This window comes from Anolis sagrei, chromosome 13 (genome assembly GCF_037176765.1).
Source record: "Anolis sagrei isolate rAnoSag1 chromosome 13, rAnoSag1.mat, whole genome shotgun sequence".
Classification (NCBI taxonomy): domain Eukaryota; kingdom Metazoa; phylum Chordata; class Lepidosauria; order Squamata; family Dactyloidae; genus Anolis; species Anolis sagrei.
In genome coordinates this window covers 11,829,637-11,851,566 of record NC_090033.1, presented here as the reverse complement: position 1 = coordinate 11,851,566, position 21,930 = coordinate 11,829,637, and the positions used below count along the sequence as shown (strand labels likewise).

The 21,930-nt window shown below is 46.3% G+C and overlaps 1 protein-coding gene across 3 annotated transcripts in view; it reads left to right on the top strand.

Moving 5' to 3' along the window:
• The window catches only part of MEGF6 (multiple EGF like domains 6), a 232,694-nt gene that overhangs the window by 30,337 nt on the left and 180,427 nt on the right, over positions 1-21,930 (top strand). For 2 of the 3 annotated variants that reach the window (XM_067472777.1, XM_067472775.1), the window contains exons 4-5: positions 3,051-3,155; positions 21,085-21,207. In XM_067472777.1, the coding sequence (XP_067328878.1) occupies positions 3,051-3,155; positions 21,085-21,207 (228 nt within the window). The remainder of the gene's footprint in view (positions 1-3,050; positions 3,156-21,084; positions 21,208-21,930) is intronic. The other variant, XM_067472776.1, reaches the window with a different exon arrangement.

Genomic DNA, 21,930 nt, shown 5'->3' with positions numbered 1-21,930 from the left:
TGTGCTCCCAACTGTCAGCCCATCTTCTGCTCACCTAGCAGTTCGAAAACAGTAATGTGAGTAGATAAATAGGTACTGCTTTGGCGGGGAGGTAATAAAAGTTGCCCATGCGGATATGCCAGTGATTCGATCGGGATAGTGTTTAAGATAATAAAGCTCCTTGACATGGAAGATGGAACAACAACACCTCCCTGTGACGCACAGCCTCCAGGTGCTGGGGATGGAGAAAGATGGGAAGCCTTTACCTCTGGAGCTCCTGGTACAGCTGTACCAGCACATCAAGAGATCTTTGAGAATCATTTGGAATCTGGGAGAAACTTAGCACGGATTTGCACACTTAACCCCTGGGTTTTGAAGCATAGCCATAACAAGGGTAGCATGTTCTCCAAGATTCAAGGAAAACCAAGGGGTGCATCTAAGTTGTAGAACTGATGCCATTTGATGCCACTTGAATTGCCATGATCTTCCCCCCCCCCCCCAAACTCTGGAATTCCAATTACAGATTACTAACTGGTGCAAATTACAGAGAGCGGTCAATCCTCCTGTTTAAGGAGCTCCACTGGTTTATTTTCCGGGCCCAATTCAAGGTGCAGGTCTTGACCTACAAAGCCCTGAATGGTTTGGGACCCACTTACCTGCACGACCGCATTTCCATCCACGAACCTACACAACCTCTTCCATCTTGCGGAGAGGCTCTTATCTCGCTCCCGCCTGCATCGCAAGTGCGACTTGAGAGGATGAGAGAGAGGGCCTTCTCTGTGGTGGCCCCCCAGCTCTGGAACTCGCTCCCCAAACAAGCCCCCACCCTGGCAATCTTCAGGAGGAATCTGAAAACCTGGTTATTCCAATGTGCCTTCAGTGACTGAATGTAAGATACTCCCTGACCAAACTTTGCACAAAATGACCTCAGAAGCACTTTATTTTATGGTTCGTGCAATTAAATCCTTCCTCATCCCCGGGATTGTGGCGCAGCTGGCTGAGTGTCAGCTGCATTAAGATCCCTCTGACCAAAAGGTTATGAGTTCGAAGCCAGCCCGGGTTGGAGTGGGTTTCCAAACAATTGTGTGTAGCCTGTTGTCGACCTTTGCAACCTGAAAGACAGTTGCATCTGTCAAGTAGGAAAATTAAGTACCACCTTAAAAAGTGTGGGGAGGCTAAATTAATTGATTTATGAGGCCATAAAGAAGACTCCAGCAAAAGCATTCCAGCGGGGAAGCATGCGGGGAATGCGGAAGTGCTTCATCAGCGTCGCAGATGGATGAGGAAAGCGACAGCTCCCCTGGCGGCCAGAAAAAGTTAAATAGCCTCTGTGTATGTATGTATATGTTGGTATGTCAAAAATTGGCATTGGATGTTTGCCATATATGTGTACACTGTAATCCGCCCTGAGTCCCCTGCGGGGTGAGAAGGGCGGAATATAAAAGCTGCAAATAAATAAATAATAAATCCCCGGATCCTCCTCCTGATAATTTGCATTGTCCTATCTCCCGGTGTTTTAAAATTTTATCCTTGAATTTGGCCCTGCCCAGTGAAATCTTTTGTGTTTTAATGTTTGATTTTATATTGTTATGTCGCTTATTATATTGGTTTTGCATTTTATGTATTTTATTTTCTGGTTTTGTTATGTTGTTGTGTTATATTGTGTGTATTGTACTGATGGGCATGGCCTCATGTAAGCCGCACCGAGTCCCCTTGCGGGAGATGGAGCGGGGTATAAATAAAATATTATTGTTATTATTATTATTATTATTATTATTATTATTAGCTGTCCCCTGCCAGGCATTGCTGTGGCCCAGTCTGTTGATCTGGAAAATAAAGTAATGAGAAAGTGTTGGTTTCTAATCTATGTAATTCCTTTCTGCTTGTGAGTAAACAGTATTTCTTGTTGTTTCTTTGTCAGTGTTGATGTGGAGATTGTCTGGTTTGCCTACTCTGGAATATGCAACATATCATAGTCCTTCAAGAGTCTCTTTCAAATCTATGGTACAATATTTGTGTGTGTGTGAAGCATATCTATCTATCTATCTCTATCTATCTATCTATCTATCTATCTATCTATCTATGTTTATGACTGGATGGCTCTTTGTCAGGAGGGCTCTGATTACATTTTCTTGCCCTGGTGAAGAGAGTTGGACTGGGTGGCCTTAAGTATTTTCTGTTGGTCATGGGGGTTCTGTGTGGGAAGTTTGCCCCAATTCTGTCGTTTGTGGGATTCCGAATGCTCTTTGATTGTAGGTGAACTATAAATCCCAGTAACTACAAATCCCAAATGTCAAGGTCTATTTCTCCCAAATTCCATATGTGTTCATATTTAGGCATATGGAATATTTGTGTCAAGTTTGGTCCAGATCCATCATTGTTTGAGTCCAAAGTGCTCTCTGCATGTAGGTGAACTACAACTCCCAAACTCAAGGTCAAACCCTTCCAGTGTTTTCTGTTGGTCATGGAAGTCCTGTATGCCATGTTTGGTTCAATTCCATCATTGGTGGAGTTCAGAATGCTCTTTGATTGTAGGTGAACTATAAATCCCAGCAACTACAACTCCCAAATGTCAAGGTCTATTTCCTCCAAACTCCATCTGTGTTCATATTTGGGCATATGGAATATTTGTGCCAAGTTTGGTCCAGATCCATCATTGTTTGAGTCCACAGTGCTCTCTGGATGTGGGTGAACTACAATTCCCAAACTCAAGGTCAATGCCCACCAAACCCTTCCAGTATTTTCCGTTGGTCATGGGAGCCCTGTGTGCTAAGTTTGGCCCAATTCCATCATTGGTGGAGTTCAGAATGCTCTTTGATTGTAGGTGAACTATAAATCCCAGCAATGACAACTCCCAAATGACAAAATCAATTTTTTTGAGTGAAAGACATACATTGGGTTGTTAGGTGTCTTGTGTCCAAATTTGGTGTCAATTCGTCCAGTGGTTTTTGAGTTCTGTGAATACCACAAACGAACATTACATTTTTATTTATGTAGATTATTATTAATGTGGTGAGCCGTTTTGAGTTTCAACAACAATAACAATAACAATACTTTTGCTCTTTTTCCAGCTGTCTGCAATGATGGAGTGTGTTTCAATGGAGGAAAGTGCGTGGAAGGGTCCTTACAGGTCTGCCATTGTCCCTCGGGCTTCCAAGGGCCCCGCTGTCAGTATGGTGAGTACCTGTCAATCTATCCTTTCCACTCATGTCAGCATATTTTTGTAACTCCCAAACTCCATTGGGAGCTTGGCTAACATAGTGAAAGGGTCTTTGAGTGAAATTTGCAAATGCTAAGCAAAGGGCTTCGAATGAAATTAACAGCAAAAGAGAAATATACCCTTTCTCTGTAGAAAAGGAGCAACACAGAAGAAAATGCTTTTAAGAAACAAGATGTGACATGTAGAGGTCGGGAGTTGTGTTGTGGTTAAGTTCAAAGGTTGTGGTTAAGCGCAGAGTCTGCCGGTACAAGAAGGTACTTTCCATCAAAAGGTCAAGGGAGAGGGGCTGGAAAGAGATTACTTTCCATTACCTATTACTTGAGTATAAAAGTCAGCAGAAAAAGAGGAGGGACGCGGCAGTCACTTGAAGGATAGCATCTGCGTATGCTGCCAGGCTGTCCGTCTTCTTCATGAAGAAACTAAAATGAACCTTGTTTATTTAATCTTTTTTGGGACTGTCTCCTTCTTTACGTGTTTCCGTGATGTGGACCTAAGATGAACCAATTTAGGGTCTCTAACAATAGGATGCAGCTACACTGTAGAGTAAATGCAGTTTGACTGGACTTCATTAATTAATAATAATAATAATAATAATAATAATAATAATCTTTGTTTATACTCTGCTACCATCTCCCTAAGGGGACTCGGGATGGCTTACATGAGGCCAAGCCTAACAATACAATACATCAGTATAAACCAACACAACAATAATATTAAACCAAAAAAATTAAAAATACAATACAAAACCATTATAAATAACATATCGGCAATAAAACACAACATATTAAGAAACACAAGGATCCAACACTGGGTGTGATAGATCCGTGCAATGGCATCCTGGGAGTTGTAGTTTGGCAAGAGAAGGTTCTAGAGCAGCGTTTCTCAACTTGCAGGGGGTTGTTTGCGAGGACGGTGTCAGAAGGGTCACCAAAGACCATCGGAAAACACAGTATTTTCTGTTGATCGTGGGGGTTCTGTGTGGGAAGTTTGGCCCAATTCTATCATTGGTGGAGTCCTGAAAGCTCTTTAATTGTGGGTGAACTATAAATCCTAGCAACCATGACTCCCAAATGTCAAGGTCTATTTTCCCCAAACTCTAGTAGTGTTCACATTTGGGCATATTGAGTATTTGTGCCAATTTGGTCCAGATCCATCATTGTTTGAGTCCACAGTGCTCTCTGGATGTAGGTGAACTACAACTCCAAAACTCAAGGTCAATGCCCACCAAACCCCTCCAGTATTTTCTCTTGTTCATGGGGGTTCTGTGTGCCAAGTTTGGTTCAATTCCATTGTCAGTGGAGTCCAGAATGCTCTTTGATTGTAGGTGAACTATAAATCCCAGCAACTACAACTCCCAAAAGTCAAGGTCTATTTTCCCCAAACTCTAGTAGTGTTCACATTTGGGCATATTGAGTATTTGTGCCAATTTGGTCCAGATCCATCATTGTTTGAGTCCACAGTGCTCTCTGGATGTAGGTGAACTACAACTCCAAAACTCAAGGTCAATGCCCACCAAACCCTTCCAGTATTTTCTCTTGTTCGTGGGAGTTCTGTGTGCCAAGTTTGGTTCAATTCCGTTGTCAGTGGAGTCCAGAATGCTCTTTGATTGTAGGTGAACTATAAATCCCAGCAACTACAACTCCCAAATGTCAATGTCTATTTCCCCCAAACTCCATTTGTGTTCTTAGTTGGGCATATGGAATATGTGTGCCAAGTTTAGTCCAGATCCATCATTGTTTGAGTCCACAGTGCTCTCTGAATGTAGGTGAACTACAACTCCAAAACTCAAGGTCAATGCCCACCAAACCCCTCCAGTATTTTCTCTTGTTCGTGGGAGTTATGTGTGCCAAGTTTGGTTCAATTCCATTGTCAGTGGAGTCCAGAATGCTCTTTGATTGTAGGTGAACTATAAATCCAAGCAACTACAACTCCCAAATGTCAAGGTCTATATTTCCCCCAAACTCTATACTGAGTGAAAGTGTCGAGTCTGATCCCGATCCATTATTGTTTGATTCCATAATAGTATCTGGATGTAGGTGAACTACAACTCCCAAACTCAAGTTCAATGCCCACCAAACTCTTCTAGTGTTTTCTGTTGGTCATGAGAGTCCAGTGTGCCATGTTTGGTTCAATTCCATCGTTGGCGGAGTTCAGAATGCTCTCTGATGGTAGGTGAACTATAAATCCCAGCAACTACAACTCCTAAATGACAAAATCATAATATTTTGAGTGATGGTCACTCCTTGGGTTGTGAGATGTTTTGTTGCCAAATATATATAGATGATTTGCTCTATGATTTGGGAAATGTTTCCAAGCTGTTGGGAAGCAAAACATCCTTGGTGCAACTTCAGGGGACGTGTTGCCAAGTTTTGCTTTAGGTTTTGTTTTTTTGCAGACAATTCGCATCTCAGGGAGAAGGCTGGGCTCCAATCCTTCTCTTTGTCTGACTGAAAAGGGGGAAGGGGCGCAAAGGAATGAGAGACGAATGCAAACTTTCCCCTGTCTCTGGTTTTCATTACGAGGATCCCGTGTCGTTCCGTGCTTAGCGCAGGTGCGGGGAGACATTCGGCCTTTGGGATCGTTCTCATTCTTCCACATGTGAAAAAAAGGCACCAAAATATTCCAAACCGACCCAGAGCCAGACGTACCAAGATGTCTCGGTGTCAATGATCTGCTTCATTTGCTGTTCCTCCATAGTCACAGGGCCTGGATCCATAGATTCAACCAAATATCTATCTATCCATCTATCCATGTCTGTCTGTCTGTCCATCTATATCTATCTCTCCCAGGTATTGGCAAACTCATGCCTGGGGGCCAGAGGCGGCCTCTTGGGCTCTTTTCTTTGGCTGTCCTCTCTCTCACCATCCTATTCTTCCTTCTCTCTTTTCTTACTCCTTCTCTCCCTTCCTTCCTTCCTTCCTTCCTTCTTATCTCCCTTTTTCTCTCTCCTTCCTTTCCTTCCACCCTTTCATCCTACCTTCCCTCTTTCCTCTCTCCTTCTCCCTCTCTCTTTCTCCTCCCTCCTTCCCTCCTTTCCTTTCTTCTCTCTTTCCTGCCTCCCTCCATTCTCTTCCTTCCTTCCTTCCTTCCTTCCTTATCTCCCTTTTTCTCTCTCCTTCCTTCCCTTGCACCCTTTCGTCCTACCTTCCCTCTTTCCTCTCTCCTTCCCCCTCTCTCTTTCTCCCTCTTTCCTTCCTCCCTCCCTCCTTTCCTTTCTTCCCTCTTTCCTCCCTCCCTCCATTCTCTTCCTTCCTTCCTTATCTCCCCTTTTTCTCTCCTTCCTTCCCTTCCACCCTTTCGTCCTACCTTCCCTCTTTCCTCCCTCCTTCCTTCTCTCTCTTTCTCCTTCCTTCCTTCTTTCCTTTCTTCCTTATCTCCCTTTCTCTCTCTCCTTCCTTCCCTTCCACCCTTTCATCCTACCTTCCCTCTTTCCTCCCTCCCTCCCTCCTTCCCCCTCTCTTTCTCCTCCCTCCCTCCTTTCCTTTCTTCTCTCTTTCCTCCCTCCCTCCCTCCCTCCCTCCATTCCCTTCCTTCCTTCCTTCCTTCCTTCCTTCCTTCCTTCCTTCCTTCCTTCCTTCCTATCTCCCTTTTTCTCTCTCCTTCCTTCCCTTCCACCCTTTCATCCTACCTTCCCTCTTTCCTCTCTCCTTCCCCCTCTCTCTTTCACCTTCCTCCCTTCCTCCCTCCTTTCTTATTTTCTCTCTTTCCTCCCTCCCTCCCTCCCTCCATTCTCTTCCTTCCTTCCTCCCTTCCTTCCTTCCTTCCTTCCTTCCTTCCTTCCTTCCTTCCTTCGTTTCTTCCTTTTCTCTCACCTTCCTTCCCTTCCACCCTTTTGTCCTACCTTCCCTCTTTCCTCCCTCCTTCCCTCCCTCTCTCTTTCTCCTTCCTTCCTTCCTTCCTTCTTTCTTTTCTTCTCTCTTTCCTCCCTCCCTCCATTTTCTTTCTCCTTCCTTCCTTCCTTCCTTATCTCCCTTTTTCGCTCTCCTTCCTTCCCTTCCACCCTTTCATCCTACCTTCCCTCTTTCCTCTCACCTTCCCCCTCTCTCTTTCTCCTCCCTCCCTCCCTTCTTTCCTTTCTTCTCTCTTTCCTCCCTCCCTCCATTCTTTTCCTTCCTTCCTTCCTTCCTTCCTTCCTTCCTTCCTTCCTTCTCTCCCTTTTTCTCTCTCCTTCCTTCCCTTCCACCCTTTCGTCCTACCTTCCCTTTCCTCCCTCCTTCCCTTTCTCTCTTTCTCCTTCCTTCCTTCCTTCCTTCCTTCCTTCCTTCCTTCCTTCCTTCCTTCCTTTGTTTCTTCCTTATCTCCCTTTTTCTCTCTCCTTCCTTGCCTTCCACCCTTTCGTCCTACCTTCCCTCTTTCCTCCCTCCTTCCCTCTCTCTCTCTTTCTCCTTCCCTCCTTCCTTCCCTCCTTCTTTCCTTCCTTCCCTCTCTTTTTCTCTCTCCTTCCTTCCTTTCCACCCTTTCGTCCTTCCATTTTTCCTCCCTCCCTCCTTCCCTCTCTCTTTCTCCTTCCTTCCTTCCTTCCTTCCTTCCTTCCTTCCTTCTCTCTTTCCTCCCTCCCTCCAAAGAGCTGGGCATGTTTAGCCTGAAGAAGAAAAGGCTGGGAGGAGACAAGAGAAGGCTGAGAGGAGACATGATAGCCATGTATAAATACATGAGAGGAAGCCACAGGGAGGAGGGAACAAGCCTGTTTGGAGACTAGGATGCAATGTAACAATGGCTTCAAACTACAAGAGAGGAAATTCCATCTGAACATGAGGAAGAACTTCCGAACTGTGAGAGCCGTTCAGCAGTGGAACTCTCTGCCCTGGAGTGTGGTGGAGGCTCCTTCTTTGGAAGCTTTTAAACATCTGATGGGGGTGCTTTGAATGCAATATTCCTGCTTCTTGGCAGAATGGGGTTGGACTGGATGGCCCAGGAGGTCTCTTCCAACTCTAGGATTCTATGATTCGGCACCTAAGTTGTAAATTGTCACGTAACCTATTAAGACGTATATCATTACACATGTGTAGTTTCAGTGCCCTGTGATAAATAGAAGTGGGTCAGGGGGAATCTTTAATGAACGCCCCTCGTAGCTTGAGGATGGAAGGATGCACAAAAGCGTCCTTGTTCTTTGGGCATTTTAGGAAACTCAAAATGCATGTGTCTCTTCTCCCCGGGATGCGCTTCTTCCGCAGACCAGAATGCAAAGTCAAGCTGGTTTATGAGACTCCTCCAGTGATAAGGAACAGCCATTGTTTTGGAGCCTGGACGGATGCCAGAAGTGTGTGTGCGGATGAGGGGGAAGGGGAAGCATGCAGAGTGTCCTGTTCTTCTTAAATTTCCTTGAGATGCCATACATTCCTATACAATAAGCTTTGTCTGTTGTGTGAGCTTTCTGCCTAAAGACAGATGGAGGAAGGGAAGATTCGGAGGGAGGTGGGGCGTGTAGTAGGGGACAGACGGAGGAGCACTGGAGCGCATGTCTTTCAGGGGGCGCATGTCTTTCATGTTGGAAGGTGAAACCTCATTAGATCAACAACCAGATGTGCCCAGGATCTCTCCTGTCTTCACATGTCAGGCTGGTATAGAAGCAATTACAGATGCTGGGTTCTTGTAGGTTTTTTCGGGCTATATGGCCATATTCTAGAGCAGGCATGGGGAACCTTCGGCTCTCCAGGTGTGGTGGACTTCAACTCCCACAATTCCTTGAGGCCAAGGTAAGCCTTTGGGGTGAATGCCGAGCCTCAAGGAATTGTGGGAGTTGAAGTCCACCACACCTGGAGAGCCGAAGGTTCCTGACCCCTGTTCTAGAGGCATTCTCTCCTGACGTTTCGCCTGCATCTATGGCAAGCACCCCCAGAGGTGTTCAGCACCTTCCAAGTCGCCCAGTTTTCTGTCTGCCCAGTGGGGAGCCTCTCATTTGGTATCAGCCATGGGTTTGAGCCTGCCACTTTTGGACTCTCGCTTGCTGGGGTGTTCCAGCGAGTGTCTCTGTAGGTCTTAGGAAACTATTTCTAGATCTAAGTCTGCATCTATGGCAAGCACCCCCAGAGGTGTTCAGCACCTTCCAAGTCACCCAGTTTTCTGTCTGCCCAGTGAGGAGCCTCTCATTTGGTATCAGCCATGGGTTTGAGCCTGCCACTTTTGGACTCTCGCTTGCTGGGGTGTTCCAGCGAGTGTCTCTGTAGATCTTAGGAAACTATTTCTAGATCTAAGTCGTTGACATGCTGGCTGATACCCAAACAGGGGATGAGCTGGAGATGTCTCTGCCTTGGTCCTTTCACTATTGGCTGCTACTTCCCGGCGGTCAGTGGTTTGCTCTTCTCCACACTCGCATGACGTGGATTCCACTTTGTGGCCCCATTTCTTGAGGTTGGCTCTGCATCTCGTGGTGCCAGAGCGCAGTCTGTTCAGCGCCTTCCAAGTCGCCCAGTTGTCTGTGTGCCCAGGAGGGAGTCTCTCATTTGGTATCAACCATTGGTTGAGGTTTTGGGTTTGAGCCTGCCACTTTTGGACTCTTGCTTGCTGAGGTGTTCCAGCGAGTGTCTCTATAGATCTTAGAAAACTATTTCTTGATTTAAGTCGTTGACGTGTTGACTGATACCCAAACAAGGGATGAGCTGGAGATGTCTCTGCCTTGGTCCTTGCTACATCCCGGCGGATGTCAGGTGGTGCAATACCCGCTAAACAGTGTAATTTCTCCAGTAGTGTAGGGCGCAGACACCCTGTGATAATGCAGCATGTCTCATTAAGAGCCACATCTACTGTTTTAGCATGGTGAGATGTGTTCCACACTGGGCATGCATACTCAGCAGCAGAGTAGCATAGCGCAAGGGCAGATGTCTTCACTGTGTCTGGTTGTGATCCCCAGGTTGTGCTAGTCAGCTTTCGTATGATATTATTTCTAGCACCAGAGGCGGCCCTAGGTAATTTTCAATGGTAAGCAAACAGTAATTTTGAGCCCCCCCCCCCCAACCAATCATTGATATATATTTTCTGTTTGTTGTGGGAGTTCTGTGTGCCATATTTGGTTCAATTCCATCATTGGTGGAGTTCAGAATGCTCTTTGATTGTAGATGAACTATACATCCCAGTAACTACACTTGCCGCACTTGCTCCCTTGTCTGGCCCGCTTTGGGTCCGGAGGCATGCCTGAAGACCCCAGCGTGTGCACCAAAAGTTACCTCTTCTCCTGACTTTCTCCTCAGCCATTGGGACAAAGAGAGAGAGAGAGAGAGAGAGAGAGAGAGAGAGAGAGAGGTGGAGATGCCCACCTTTCCTGAAGGTAGGCGCAAAAACAAAGGAGGGAGCGGAGGTGGGAGATATCTCCAGCCAGAGGGGCTCTCTCTCTCTCTCTCTCTCTCTCTCTCTCTCTCGGTCCCAATGGCTGAAGAGAAAGTCAGGAGAAGAGGCGACTTTTGGAGCACACGCTGGGGTCTTCAGACACGCCTCCGGACCCAAAGTGGGCCAGGCACGGCGGCTCTTCCCCTTGGCCCACCCGCGGATTGGGGAGAGGAGAGGAGGCGGGTGGGGTGCCAGGCGATTGGGAAAGGGAGTTGGTCATGGGGAAGGGATCGAACACAGGGAACGATTGAGCGCTGGCTCTGCTCACACACCCAGTGGCCGGGTGGAGCAGGAACGAGAGGGGCTAGGTGAGGCTCAAGCGCCCGGCCTCTTTGGGAAGAGGATCACCCGGCAGCGAGGCAAGAAAGCCGAGACTCCCCCCGGACTGCTAGGGCTGTTATGAGCTGAGGGGGCGCTCCTCAAGTGGCATTTACGGAGGCGCCTCTGCGCCCCTGGCAAAAAAAAGTGTTCTGCGACCGCTTACTTCTCATAATGGATGAGCCGCCCCTGTCTAGCACCCACTTTTTGCTTGATATTCAGCCAGTGCTTCTTGCAACTGATTAAAAGCAGAGAATTGGTGACTTTGGTGAGACATTCAGCCCTGAGATTTGGAGCGGTTTCTCTTGCCCTGACCCATTGCTTACTGTTTTGCACCATCGAAATCAAGAATGGGTGGGACCTGTTGCTGGAAGCCTAGGCGACCCAGACTTGGTTTCAATGGTTAGCAGGGAATCGTCATCGCAGCCGCAGGAGCCCTTCTCGAGAGCACGCTGCATCACTTCCAAAGAGTTGAAAGCAACATCCATGTCTGTGGCTATCATTGAGTGATTGCATGCTGAGATCACTCTCCAAACATTTCTGGCTGTGGTCTAACTATTTAGAATTTTTCCCCCCTATTTTCTAATGTTGTGACTGACAGTGGTGGGTTGCCTCGGAGTGTTTTCCTTGGGCACCATAAATCATGCTGTCACCAAAAAGGCCAATGTATGTTTCAAGGGTCTCTTGCAATCCCCCAAAACCCAAAACAAACCCCACTGTTAAGTTCAAATCTAGATAAATAACCCATTGAAATCTTTGAATTCTGTTTAGTGAGGTTTGGATACTGAGGGACGGAGCATTTGTGAGGTTTTCTCTGGGATGGACAATGTTGGCTCGCTGCTCCTGGCTCGATTTTGCTGGAAAAGGTTTCCAAATCCAGGCTTTTCTTTGAAGCTGCTCAAGGTTTTACAAAGTGCCAAGAAATAACAATCCAACAATCTTTGGGACAGGGAGTGCGCAGTGCGTGCCTCATTCGTATCTAAGTGGCTAAAGAGCTTAGGTCCTTCCTGGTCAAAGCAATCAAATGAAAACGGCCAACTGGAGCAGAATCTCTATAAGTAGTTAGCTTTCGATTACTCCTCCCTCCCATAACTATATATACCAGAAGCTCGGCCTGTCATTGAACATTGAGAAAACCAAAGTGCTCTTCCAGCAGTCACCAGCCAACCCCTTTCCAATGCCAGCATAATGGTGTAACATTAGAAAATGTTGACCATTTCCACTCCTTTGGCAGCCACCTCTCCACCAAAGTTAACATCGACACCGAAATACAACCAGGGGCGGCTCGTCCATTACGCGAAGTAAGCGGTCGCAGAACACTTTTTTTGCCAGGGGCGCAGAGACGCTTCTGTAAATGCCCCTCGACCGCCATTTGAGGAGCACCCCCTCAGCTCACAACAGCCCTAGCAGTCCGGGGGGAGCCTCGACTTTCTTGCCTCGCTCCCGGGCGATCCTCTTCCCAAAGTGGCCGGGCCCTTGAGCCTCGCCTAGCCCCTCTCGTCCCTGCTCCTCCTGGCCACCGGGTGTGCGAGCAGAGCCGGTGCTCAATCGTTCTCTGCGTTCGATCCCTTCCCCATGACTGGCTCCCTTTCCTGATCCCCCGGCACTCTCCTCTCCCCAATCCGCGGGTGGGCCAAGGGCGGAGCTGCCGCGCTTGGCCCGCTTGGGGTCCGGAGGCGTGTCTGAAGACCCCAGCGTGCGCACCAAAAGTCGCCTCTTCTCCTGACTTTCTCTTCAGCCATTGGGACCAAGAGAGAGAGAGAGAGAGAGAGAGCCCCTCCGGCTGGAGGTATCTCCCACCTCCGCTCCCTCCTTTGTTTTTGTGCCTACCTTCAGGAAAGGTGGGCATCTCCACCTCTCTCTCTCTCTCTCTCTCTTGGTCCCAATGGCTGAGGAGAAAGTCAGGAGAAGAGGTGACTTTTGGTGCACACGCCGGGGTCTTCAGGCATGCCTCCGGACCCAAAGCGGGCCAGGCAAGGGAGCAAGTCCGGCAAGTGTAGTTACTGGGATGTATATCACACCTACAATCAAAGAGCATTCTGAACTCCACCAATGATGGAATTGAACCAAATATGGCACACAGAACTCCCACGACAAACAGAAAATATATATCAATGATTGGTTGGGGGGGGAGCACCAAAACACTGTTTGCTTACCGTTCAAAATTACCTAGGGCCGCCTCTGAATACAACACTGCCTGAGCTCTGCGAGTGCAGCATTTTTCCGAATGAAGCAGAGAGTGTTTGAGGACCGGGACATCTGTAGGGAGACCAAGGGGCTTGTTTGTAAAGCTATTGTCCTCCCAACCCTGCTATATGCCTGCGAAACATGGACACCTTACAGAACTACAGAGCCTAGGCTGTTCACAGGAATTGGATCCAAAGACTATAAATTCAGATAGGAACTTAGAACAGAACCAATAGCTACTAATTAGAATTGAATTCAAGCATCATAGATAAGAATAACACCTGAAGAAGATATTACGAAACAAGGGAAACAACCCGGGAGACCTTGTTGTGTTACTGTTCCTGATGTCATATATTAATGAAGAACCTTCTACAATATAGAAATTGTTATTTTGGAAGCTAAAATTTCATTATATTGCATTTAACAATATTTGAGTGACTATTTCTGATGTCATATACTTATGAAGAATCTCCTGGTATATAGTAATTGTTATTTTGGAAGTTTCATTGTGTTGACAAAATATTGATAAACAATCTTTCGTTTATAAACAGTTACTAATTAATCGTGTTAATGTTCCCATGAATGAAGAAGTCAATGAAGAATTTCCTGTAATATAGAAATTGTGATCTGCAATCTGCAGTTTTTGTATTTGTGAAACGTGGACTGTCTACAGACGTCACATGCAACTCCTGGAACAATTCCATGAGCGCTGCCTCTGGAAAATCTTGCAAATCTCTTGGGAAGAAAAGCGGACAAATATCAGCGTGCTGGAAGAAGCAAAGACCAGCAGCATTGAAGCGATGGTCCTCTGCCATAAACTCCGCTGGTCCAGCCACGTTGTCCGGATGCCCGCTCTAAGCCAACCTTAAAATCTCTGGCATAGACACTGAGAACTGGGAAGCCCTGGCCCTTGAGCACTCCAGCTGGAGGTCAGCTGTGACCAGCAGTGCTGCAGAATTTGAAGAAGCATGAATGGAGGGTGAAAGAGAGAAACGTGCCAAGAGGAAGGCGCGTCAAGCCAACCTCAACCGAGACCACGTTTCACCTGGAAACCAATGTCCTCACTGTGGGAGAAGATGCAGGTCAAGAATAGGGCTCCACAGTCACCTAAGGACCCACCAGAATACTGATCCTGGAAGACTATCCTACTCGGCCAACAAGTAAGTAAGTAAGGAAATATGCATAATAAAAGTGAAAATATGTATGTGTGTGTGGCTGGGGTGTCCACTTCTACAGAAAGCTCCTGCCTCCACAAACAGTTATAGTTCCTACCACTCAGGAGACACCAAAAGCCCTCCCTTCAGTGACATTTGAGGTTATAGTGAGCACCATGAACATGTCCAAGAGTCCTGCCAACGTCCTCCACAAACACAATCCTGCCCGCCACCCAAGTGAAGGCTTTCATATGGGGAGGATTCCATCCTATATTTTCTGTATTTCCTTCACCACAGACATCCCACTATTTCTTACTTTCTCAATTGGTGTGGAATTTGCATGACCCCACCCATTGCCTCTCCCTTAACCCTTTCCTATTCTTTTCTATCGCACACACAAACAAAGGAATCGACGAGAAACTGAACATACTTGAGAGGTTTGGGGGGAACTCACCATGATTTGTAGGAGTTGTAGGTTCTGGGATGTATAGTTCACCTATAATCTAAGAACTGCACTCTGAACTCCACCAACGATGGACCTGGAACTAACTTGGCATACAGAAGCCCCATGACCAACAACATATGATGGCAGAAAGGGCAGTGGGATATGTGATGGTAGAGAGGGTGGCGGGCCAACATGTGATGTCAGAATGGGTGGTGGGTCAATGTATGATGTCAGAATGGGTGGTGGGACAACGTGTGATGGCAGAAAGGGGGGGCGGGACAACATGTGAAGTCAGAAAGGGTGGCAGGACAATGTGTGAAGGCAAAAAGGGTGGTGGGACAACATGTGATGGCAGAAAGGGGGCGGGACAACATGTGAAGGGGGAATAGGGGGTGGGACAACGTGTGATGGCAGAGAGGGTGGTGGGCCAACATGTGATGGCAGAAATGGTGGTGGGACAACATGAGAAGGTCAAAAGGGTGGCAGGACAATGTGTGATGTCAAAAATGGTGACAGGACAATGGGTGATGGCAGAAAGGGTGATGGGACAGCCTACGAAGGCAGAAAGGTTGGTGGGACAATGTGATGGCAGAAAGGGAGGTGGGAACACATGTTATGTCAGAAAGGGCAGTGGGACAATGTGTGAAAGCAGAAAGGGCGGCGGGACAACATGTGATGGCAGAAAGGCCGCCGGGACAGCATGTGAAGGCAGAAAGGCTGCCAGGACTGCGTGTGATAGCAGAAAGGGCAATGAGACAATGGGTGGTGCCAGAAAGTGCGACAAGACAGTGTGTGATAGCAGAAAAGGCAGCGGAACAACGTGTGATGGCAGAAAGAGCGGCAGGACAACATGTGATGACAAAAGGGGCAGCCGAACAACATGTGATGACAGAAAGGTTGGCGGAACAATGTGTGATGGTGGAAAGGGCAGCGGAACAACGTGTGATGGCAAAAAGGGTGGCAGAACAATGTGATGTCGGAAAGGGTGGCGGAACGTGTGATGGTGGAAAGGGTGGTGGAACGTGTGATGGTGGAAAGGGTGGTGGAACAACATGTGATGGTGGAAAGGATGGAGGAACAATGTGATGTTGGAAAGGGTGGTGGAACATGTGATGGTGGAAAGGGTGGTGGAACAACATGTGATGGCAGAAAGGATGGAGGAACAATGTGATGTCGGAAAGGGTGGTGGAACGTGTGATGGTGGAAAGGGTGGTGGAACAACATGTGATGGCAGAAAGGATGGAGGAACAATGTGATGTCGGAAAGGGTGGTGGAACGTGTGATGGTGGAAAGGGTGGTACGACAATGTGTAATGGCAGGAAGGGCGGCGTGACAACGTTTGATGGCAAAAAGAGCGGTGGAATAATTCATGTTGTCACACATCGCTGCCCTTTCTGCCATCTGATGAAGGGAGGGAAAGGGTGCCAAAGCACCCTCTCCTGTCCCCTCCATGTGATGAGGGGAGGAGAGAGGGCATGTGGAGTGCCATGAGCTGCCCCACACACCTTCACTTTCACCGGTGATTGCCAGCACAATGGCACGGCCTGAAACAACCATTTGAAGAAGTCGTATCTGTCAGCATAAGAGAAAGAAGATTGTGTTTCTCAACTCTTGTCTGTTCCTAGAGCTGCGTATCCCTCACTAAGAGGTCTTTTCCTTGCATTCCCGACATATATCCATAAATCTCAGGGCTCGGTGTCTGGATTGAATCACAAAGGCATATTTTATGGCTCTGGGACTAATAGTCATGGCTTGGAAGCGAGAGAGCTTTTTGTGTGCATGAGAAGCATCAAAGGCTTCTCATGATGAGAGAGAAGGAGCCATGGAATCGTAATGGATGAGTGGGACTAAGAGCTTCTCCGTCGTCGTCATCATCATCGACATTCAGATATAGCATATGCTAAAACTTTACAAATAAACACTATGGCCAAGGAGTATTGAGTGGTGGGCAAAGACATCCTGTGGGCCATGTCTTGCCCATCTCTGTATTAGACCTCAACTTGAACTCTATTTCAAGACCTTTCCGCTCCTCTGTTCAGCCCTCATCCCACTTCTTGGCAGCTCATAGGAACGATGGATTAAGGCAAGATCAAACCCTCAGAAGGATGTTCAACTCGAGTTGTTCTTCAGAAGTTTGCAAAGTCAAAACAAACACCAGCTTGGGTCGCTTCCAAAGGGGAAGAGGCCGCCTTGCCTCGTTCGGACCCATCAGATTAGGTAAGAAGACAGGGCAAAGCCATTCATTAGCAACCTATCCTGCAACCCTCCAGTGAGCAGAGAAGACCAAGGTGCATCCGTAATCCCCGATCAAAGCTTATGGGGAAGAGAGCCGTTTCACTCTGTTGCCTTGGCATGGATTGGGCATTTTCCTCAGGTCAGGAGTGTCCTCATTGGACTGCAATACCCATTAGTTCTGACCACTATGGCTGGCTGCAGAAGATGGGATTTGGAATCTAGAAAAGCCACAGGTTGACTATCCCTTTCGATGAGAGAAGCAGAGATTGGTTCAGTGCTTTCCTAAAACCATCCACAAGGGGGCAGGAGTCCTCCAGAAACTTGAGGTGGAAAAATTAGAGATATTATTATTATTATTATTACATTGTTGTTGTTATTATTATTATTTTACTGACACAAAAACACAGTATGTCACAGTAAACGAGATCTATATGCTGAATTTCGTATCACAAAATCACAAGTCGAACACTTCCCAAGCGTCTAGGACCGTGTGATGTATTATTATTATTATTATTATTATTGTTGTTATTATTATTATACTGACACAAAAACACAGTATGTCACAGTAAACGAGATCTATATGCTGAATTTCGTATCACAAAATCACAAGTCGAACACTTCCCAAGCGTCTAGGACCGTGTGATGTATTATTATTATTATTATTATTATTGTTGTTATTATTATTATACTGACACAAAAACACAGTATGTCACAGTAAACGAGATCTATATGCTGAATTTCGTATCACAAAATCACAAGTCGAACACTTCCCAAGCGTCTAGGACTGTGTGATGTATTATTATTATTATTATTATTATTATTATTATTATTATTATTATTCTGACACAAAAACACAGTATGTCACAGTAAACGAGATCTATATGCTGAATTTCGTATCACAAAATCACAAGTCGAACACTTCCCAAGCGTCTAGGACTGTGTGATTTATTATTATTATTATTATTATTATTATTATTATTATTATTATTCTGACACAAAAACACACTATGTCACAACAAATGAGATCTATATGCTGGATTTCGTATCACAAAATCATGGGAGTCCTTTGTGCCACGTTTGGTTCAATTCCATCATTGGTGGAGTTCAGAATGCTCTTTGATTGTAGGTGAACTGTAAATCCCAGCAACTACAACTCCCTGTAGCACAGCTGGTTGGGAATCAGCTGCATTAAGATCACTATTGACCCAAAGGCCATGAGTTCGAAGCCAGCCTGGGTCGGAGTGAGCTTCTGACCAATTTGTGTAGCTTGCTGTTGACCTTTGCAGCCCAAAAGACAGTTGCATCTGTCAAGTAGGAAATTTAGGTACCGCTTATGCGGGGAGGCTATTTTATGACACTACAATTTACGATGCCATAAAAATCTCCAGCAAGCATGCAAAGAATGAGGAAGTACTTCATTAGTGTCACAAATGTACAGTGAAGGGACAGCTCCCCTGGTGGCCAGAATACCCTCATGAAAAAAGCTGGAATGTTAAATAGCCTCTGAGTGTCTGTTTATATATGTTGTGTGTCTATGGCATTGAATGTTTGCCATGTATATGTACATTGTAATCCGCCCTGAGTCCCCTGCGGGGTGAGAAGGGCGGAATATAAATACTATAAATACTATAAATAAATAAATAAATAAATAAATAAATCCCCCCCCCCCCCCAACCCCACCAGTGTTCAAATTTGGGTGTATCAGTATTTGTGCCAAATTTGGTCCAGTGAATGAAAACACATCCTGCATATGAGATATTTACATTATGATTCATAACAGTAGCAAAATTACAGTTCTGAAGTAGCAACTGTGGGGATCACCATGAAGAACTGTATTAAGGGGCCACAATATTAGGAAGGTTGAGAACTACTGCCATTAATGGACTCTTCGAGGAGAAGATGGGACAATGCTAACAGGGGATAGGGAAAAGGCAGAACTGCTTAATGCCTTCTTTGCCTCGGTCTTCTCACAAAAAGAAAGTCATCTCCAACCTCAGCAAGATGGAGTGGATGAGGGTTTAGAGGACATCCAACCCCAAATTGGGAAACAAGTCGTCCAGGAATACCTGGCCGCTCTAAACGAGTTCAAGTCCCCTTTCAGGGCCAGATCAACTACACCCAAGAGTATTGAAGGAACTAGCAGAAGTCATCTTGGAACCATTGAGAGTGGGGAACGGGAGAAGTTCCAGCAGATTGGAGGAGGGCCAATGTGGTCCCAATCTTCAAGAAGGAAAAAAAGGATGATCCAAACAATTACCAATGTCCGGTCAGCCTCACATCGATACCAGGCAAGATTCTGGGAAAGATTGTCAAGGAAGTGGTCTGCAAACACTTAGAAACAAATGCGGTCATCGCTAAGAGTCAACATGGATTTATCAAAAGAAGTCATGCCAGACTCATCTGATCTATTTTTTTGATAGAGTTACAAGCTGGGTAGATGCGGGGAATGCCGTGGATGGAGCGTGTCTGGATTTCAGGAAGGTCTTCTTTGACAAGGTCCCCCATGACCTTCTGGCAAGGAAACTAGTCCAATGTGGGCGAGGCAAAACTACGGTGAGGTGGATCAGGAATTGGTTAAATGGACGAACCTAGAGAGTGATTCTCATCAGTGTCTCTTCTTCATCCTGGAAAGAAGTTATGAGCGGAGTGCCATCCACAGGGCCCGGCCCTGATCAGTATCTTGATTCATGACTTAGATGAAGAGTTAGAAGGCAGGATCATCAAGTTTACAGATAACAACAAACTGGGAGGGAGAGCCAATACTCCAGAGAACAGGAGCAGGATTCAAAACGATCTTGATAGATTAGAGAGATGACTGGCCAAAACTAACAAAATGAAGTTCAACAGGGATAAATGCAAGATACTCCACTTTGGCAGGAAAAATGAAATGCAAAGATACAGAATGGGGGACGATGCCTGGCTCGAGAGCAGTACGTGCGAAAAAGATCTTGGAGTCCTCGTGGACAGGAAGTTAAACATGAGCCAACAATGTGATGTGGCGACAAAAAAAGCCAATGGGATTTTGGCCTTCATCAATACGAACATAGTGTCTAGATCTAGAGAAGTCATGCTCTCCATGCTCTATTCGGCCTTGGTTAGACCACACCTGGAATATTGTGTCCAATTCTGGGCTCCACAAATGAAATGTTTACAAGCTGGAATGTGTCCAGAGGAGGGCGACTAAAATGATCAAGAGTCTGGAGAACAAGCCCTATGAGGAGCGGCTTAAAGAGCTGGGCATGTTTAGCCTGAAGAAGAGAAGGCTGAGAGGAGATATGATGATAGCCATGTATAAATATGTGAGAGGAAGCCACAGGGAGGAGGGAGCAAGCTTGTTTACTGCTTCCCGGGAGACTAGGACGCAATGGGACAATGGCTTCAAACTATAAGAAAGGAGATTCCATCTGAACATGAGGAAGAACTCAAAGGATCAAGGGTCTGGAGAACAAGCAGGGGCGGTTCAATGCATTACGCAAAGTAAGCCTTTGCAGTATAGTTGATTTTGTCCAGGGGCGCTCTTGACACGCTCTTGGGGGAAATAGACCTTGATATATGCGAGTTGTAGTTACTGGGATGTATAGTTCACCTACAATCATTCTGAACTCCACCAGTGATGGAATTGAACCAAATATGACGCAGAGAACTCCCACGCCGAACAGAAAATATATATCAGTGATTGGTTGGGGGGGGGGGGGGGCGCAAAATACTGTTTGCTTACCGTTGAAAATTACCTGAGAACAAGCCCTATGAGGAGCGGCTTAAAGAGCTGGGCATGTTTAGCCTGAAGGAGAGCAGGCTGAGAGGAGACATGATAACCAGGTATAAATATGTGAGAGGTAGTCACCTGGAGGAGGGAGCAAGCTTGTTTTCTGCTTCCTTGGAGACTAGGACGCAATGGAAAAATGGCTTCAAACTACAAGAAAGGAGATCTGAACATGAGGACAAACTTCCTGACTGTGAGAGCCGTTCAGCAGTGGAACTCTCTGCCCCGGAGTGTGGTGGAGGCTTTTAAACAGAGGCTGGTTGACCATCTGTTGGGGGTGATTTGAATGCAATATTCCTGCTTCTTGGCAGGGGGTTGGACTGGATGGCCCATGAGGTCTCTTCCAACTCTAGGATTCTATGATTCTATGACTTGAAGGCATGCAACAGGAACATGTTATACCATTGGGTACATTGTTAAGTCTCTCTAACTGTATTTTTCCCCTAACTTTCACTCTTAGATGTGAATGAATGCGAAGCTGGGAAGGCCGGCTGTGAGTCCGAATGCTGCAACACCATCGGGAGTTTCTACTGCAAGTGCCCGGACGGACAGAAGCTGAAGGAAGATGGGAAAGCCTGCGAAGGTAATAGCAGCCCTTTGAGCTAGATCAGGCATCCTCAAACTGCGGCCCTCCAGCAGTTTGGGCCTTCAACTTCAACAAGTTCTTGATTTGTTCCATCCGTAGATCATCCAGGCCATTTTTACATTCATTGAGAGCCATGTCCAATTCAGTAAGTGTAAAGGGTTCATGAAGGTTGTTGTTCTCACTCTCTCGTTTTCTGGCTATTGGTTTCTTTCCTACTTTGGTGGCAAAGTTGGGTTTCCCATTCTTCAAGAGTTGGTGTGCTATCTGATCTGCCTTTATGTTGGCATGGGTATTAGTTTGTGAGGGGTCATTGCTCAGCCATCTTAGCAGCCTCCACGCCTTCTGGCTGCTCCTGCCCATGTTGACCTCTGTGATCAGCTTGATCCACTGTTCTTTCTTGGCTTCAGAGATGGAGGACGCAATGCTCTGCGCTGCCTGAAGGGTTTGCTCACTAAATGGGTCTTCGTTGTGGAGCCTGTAATAGTTTTCCAACATCCGGTCTCAGCCACAGATTGAGGTTCCGGGTTTTAACCTGCCACTTTTGGACTCTTGCTTGCTGAGGTGTTCCTGCGAGTATCTCTGTAGCTTCTTAGGAAGCTATTTCTTGATTTAAGGCATAGGCATGTGCGACGACCTTTCACTACTTCAGTCCTTTTACAAGTGTCTTTTTACATGTGACGATGTGGGTGGAAAAATATTTTCTTTTAAATCTTTTTTACT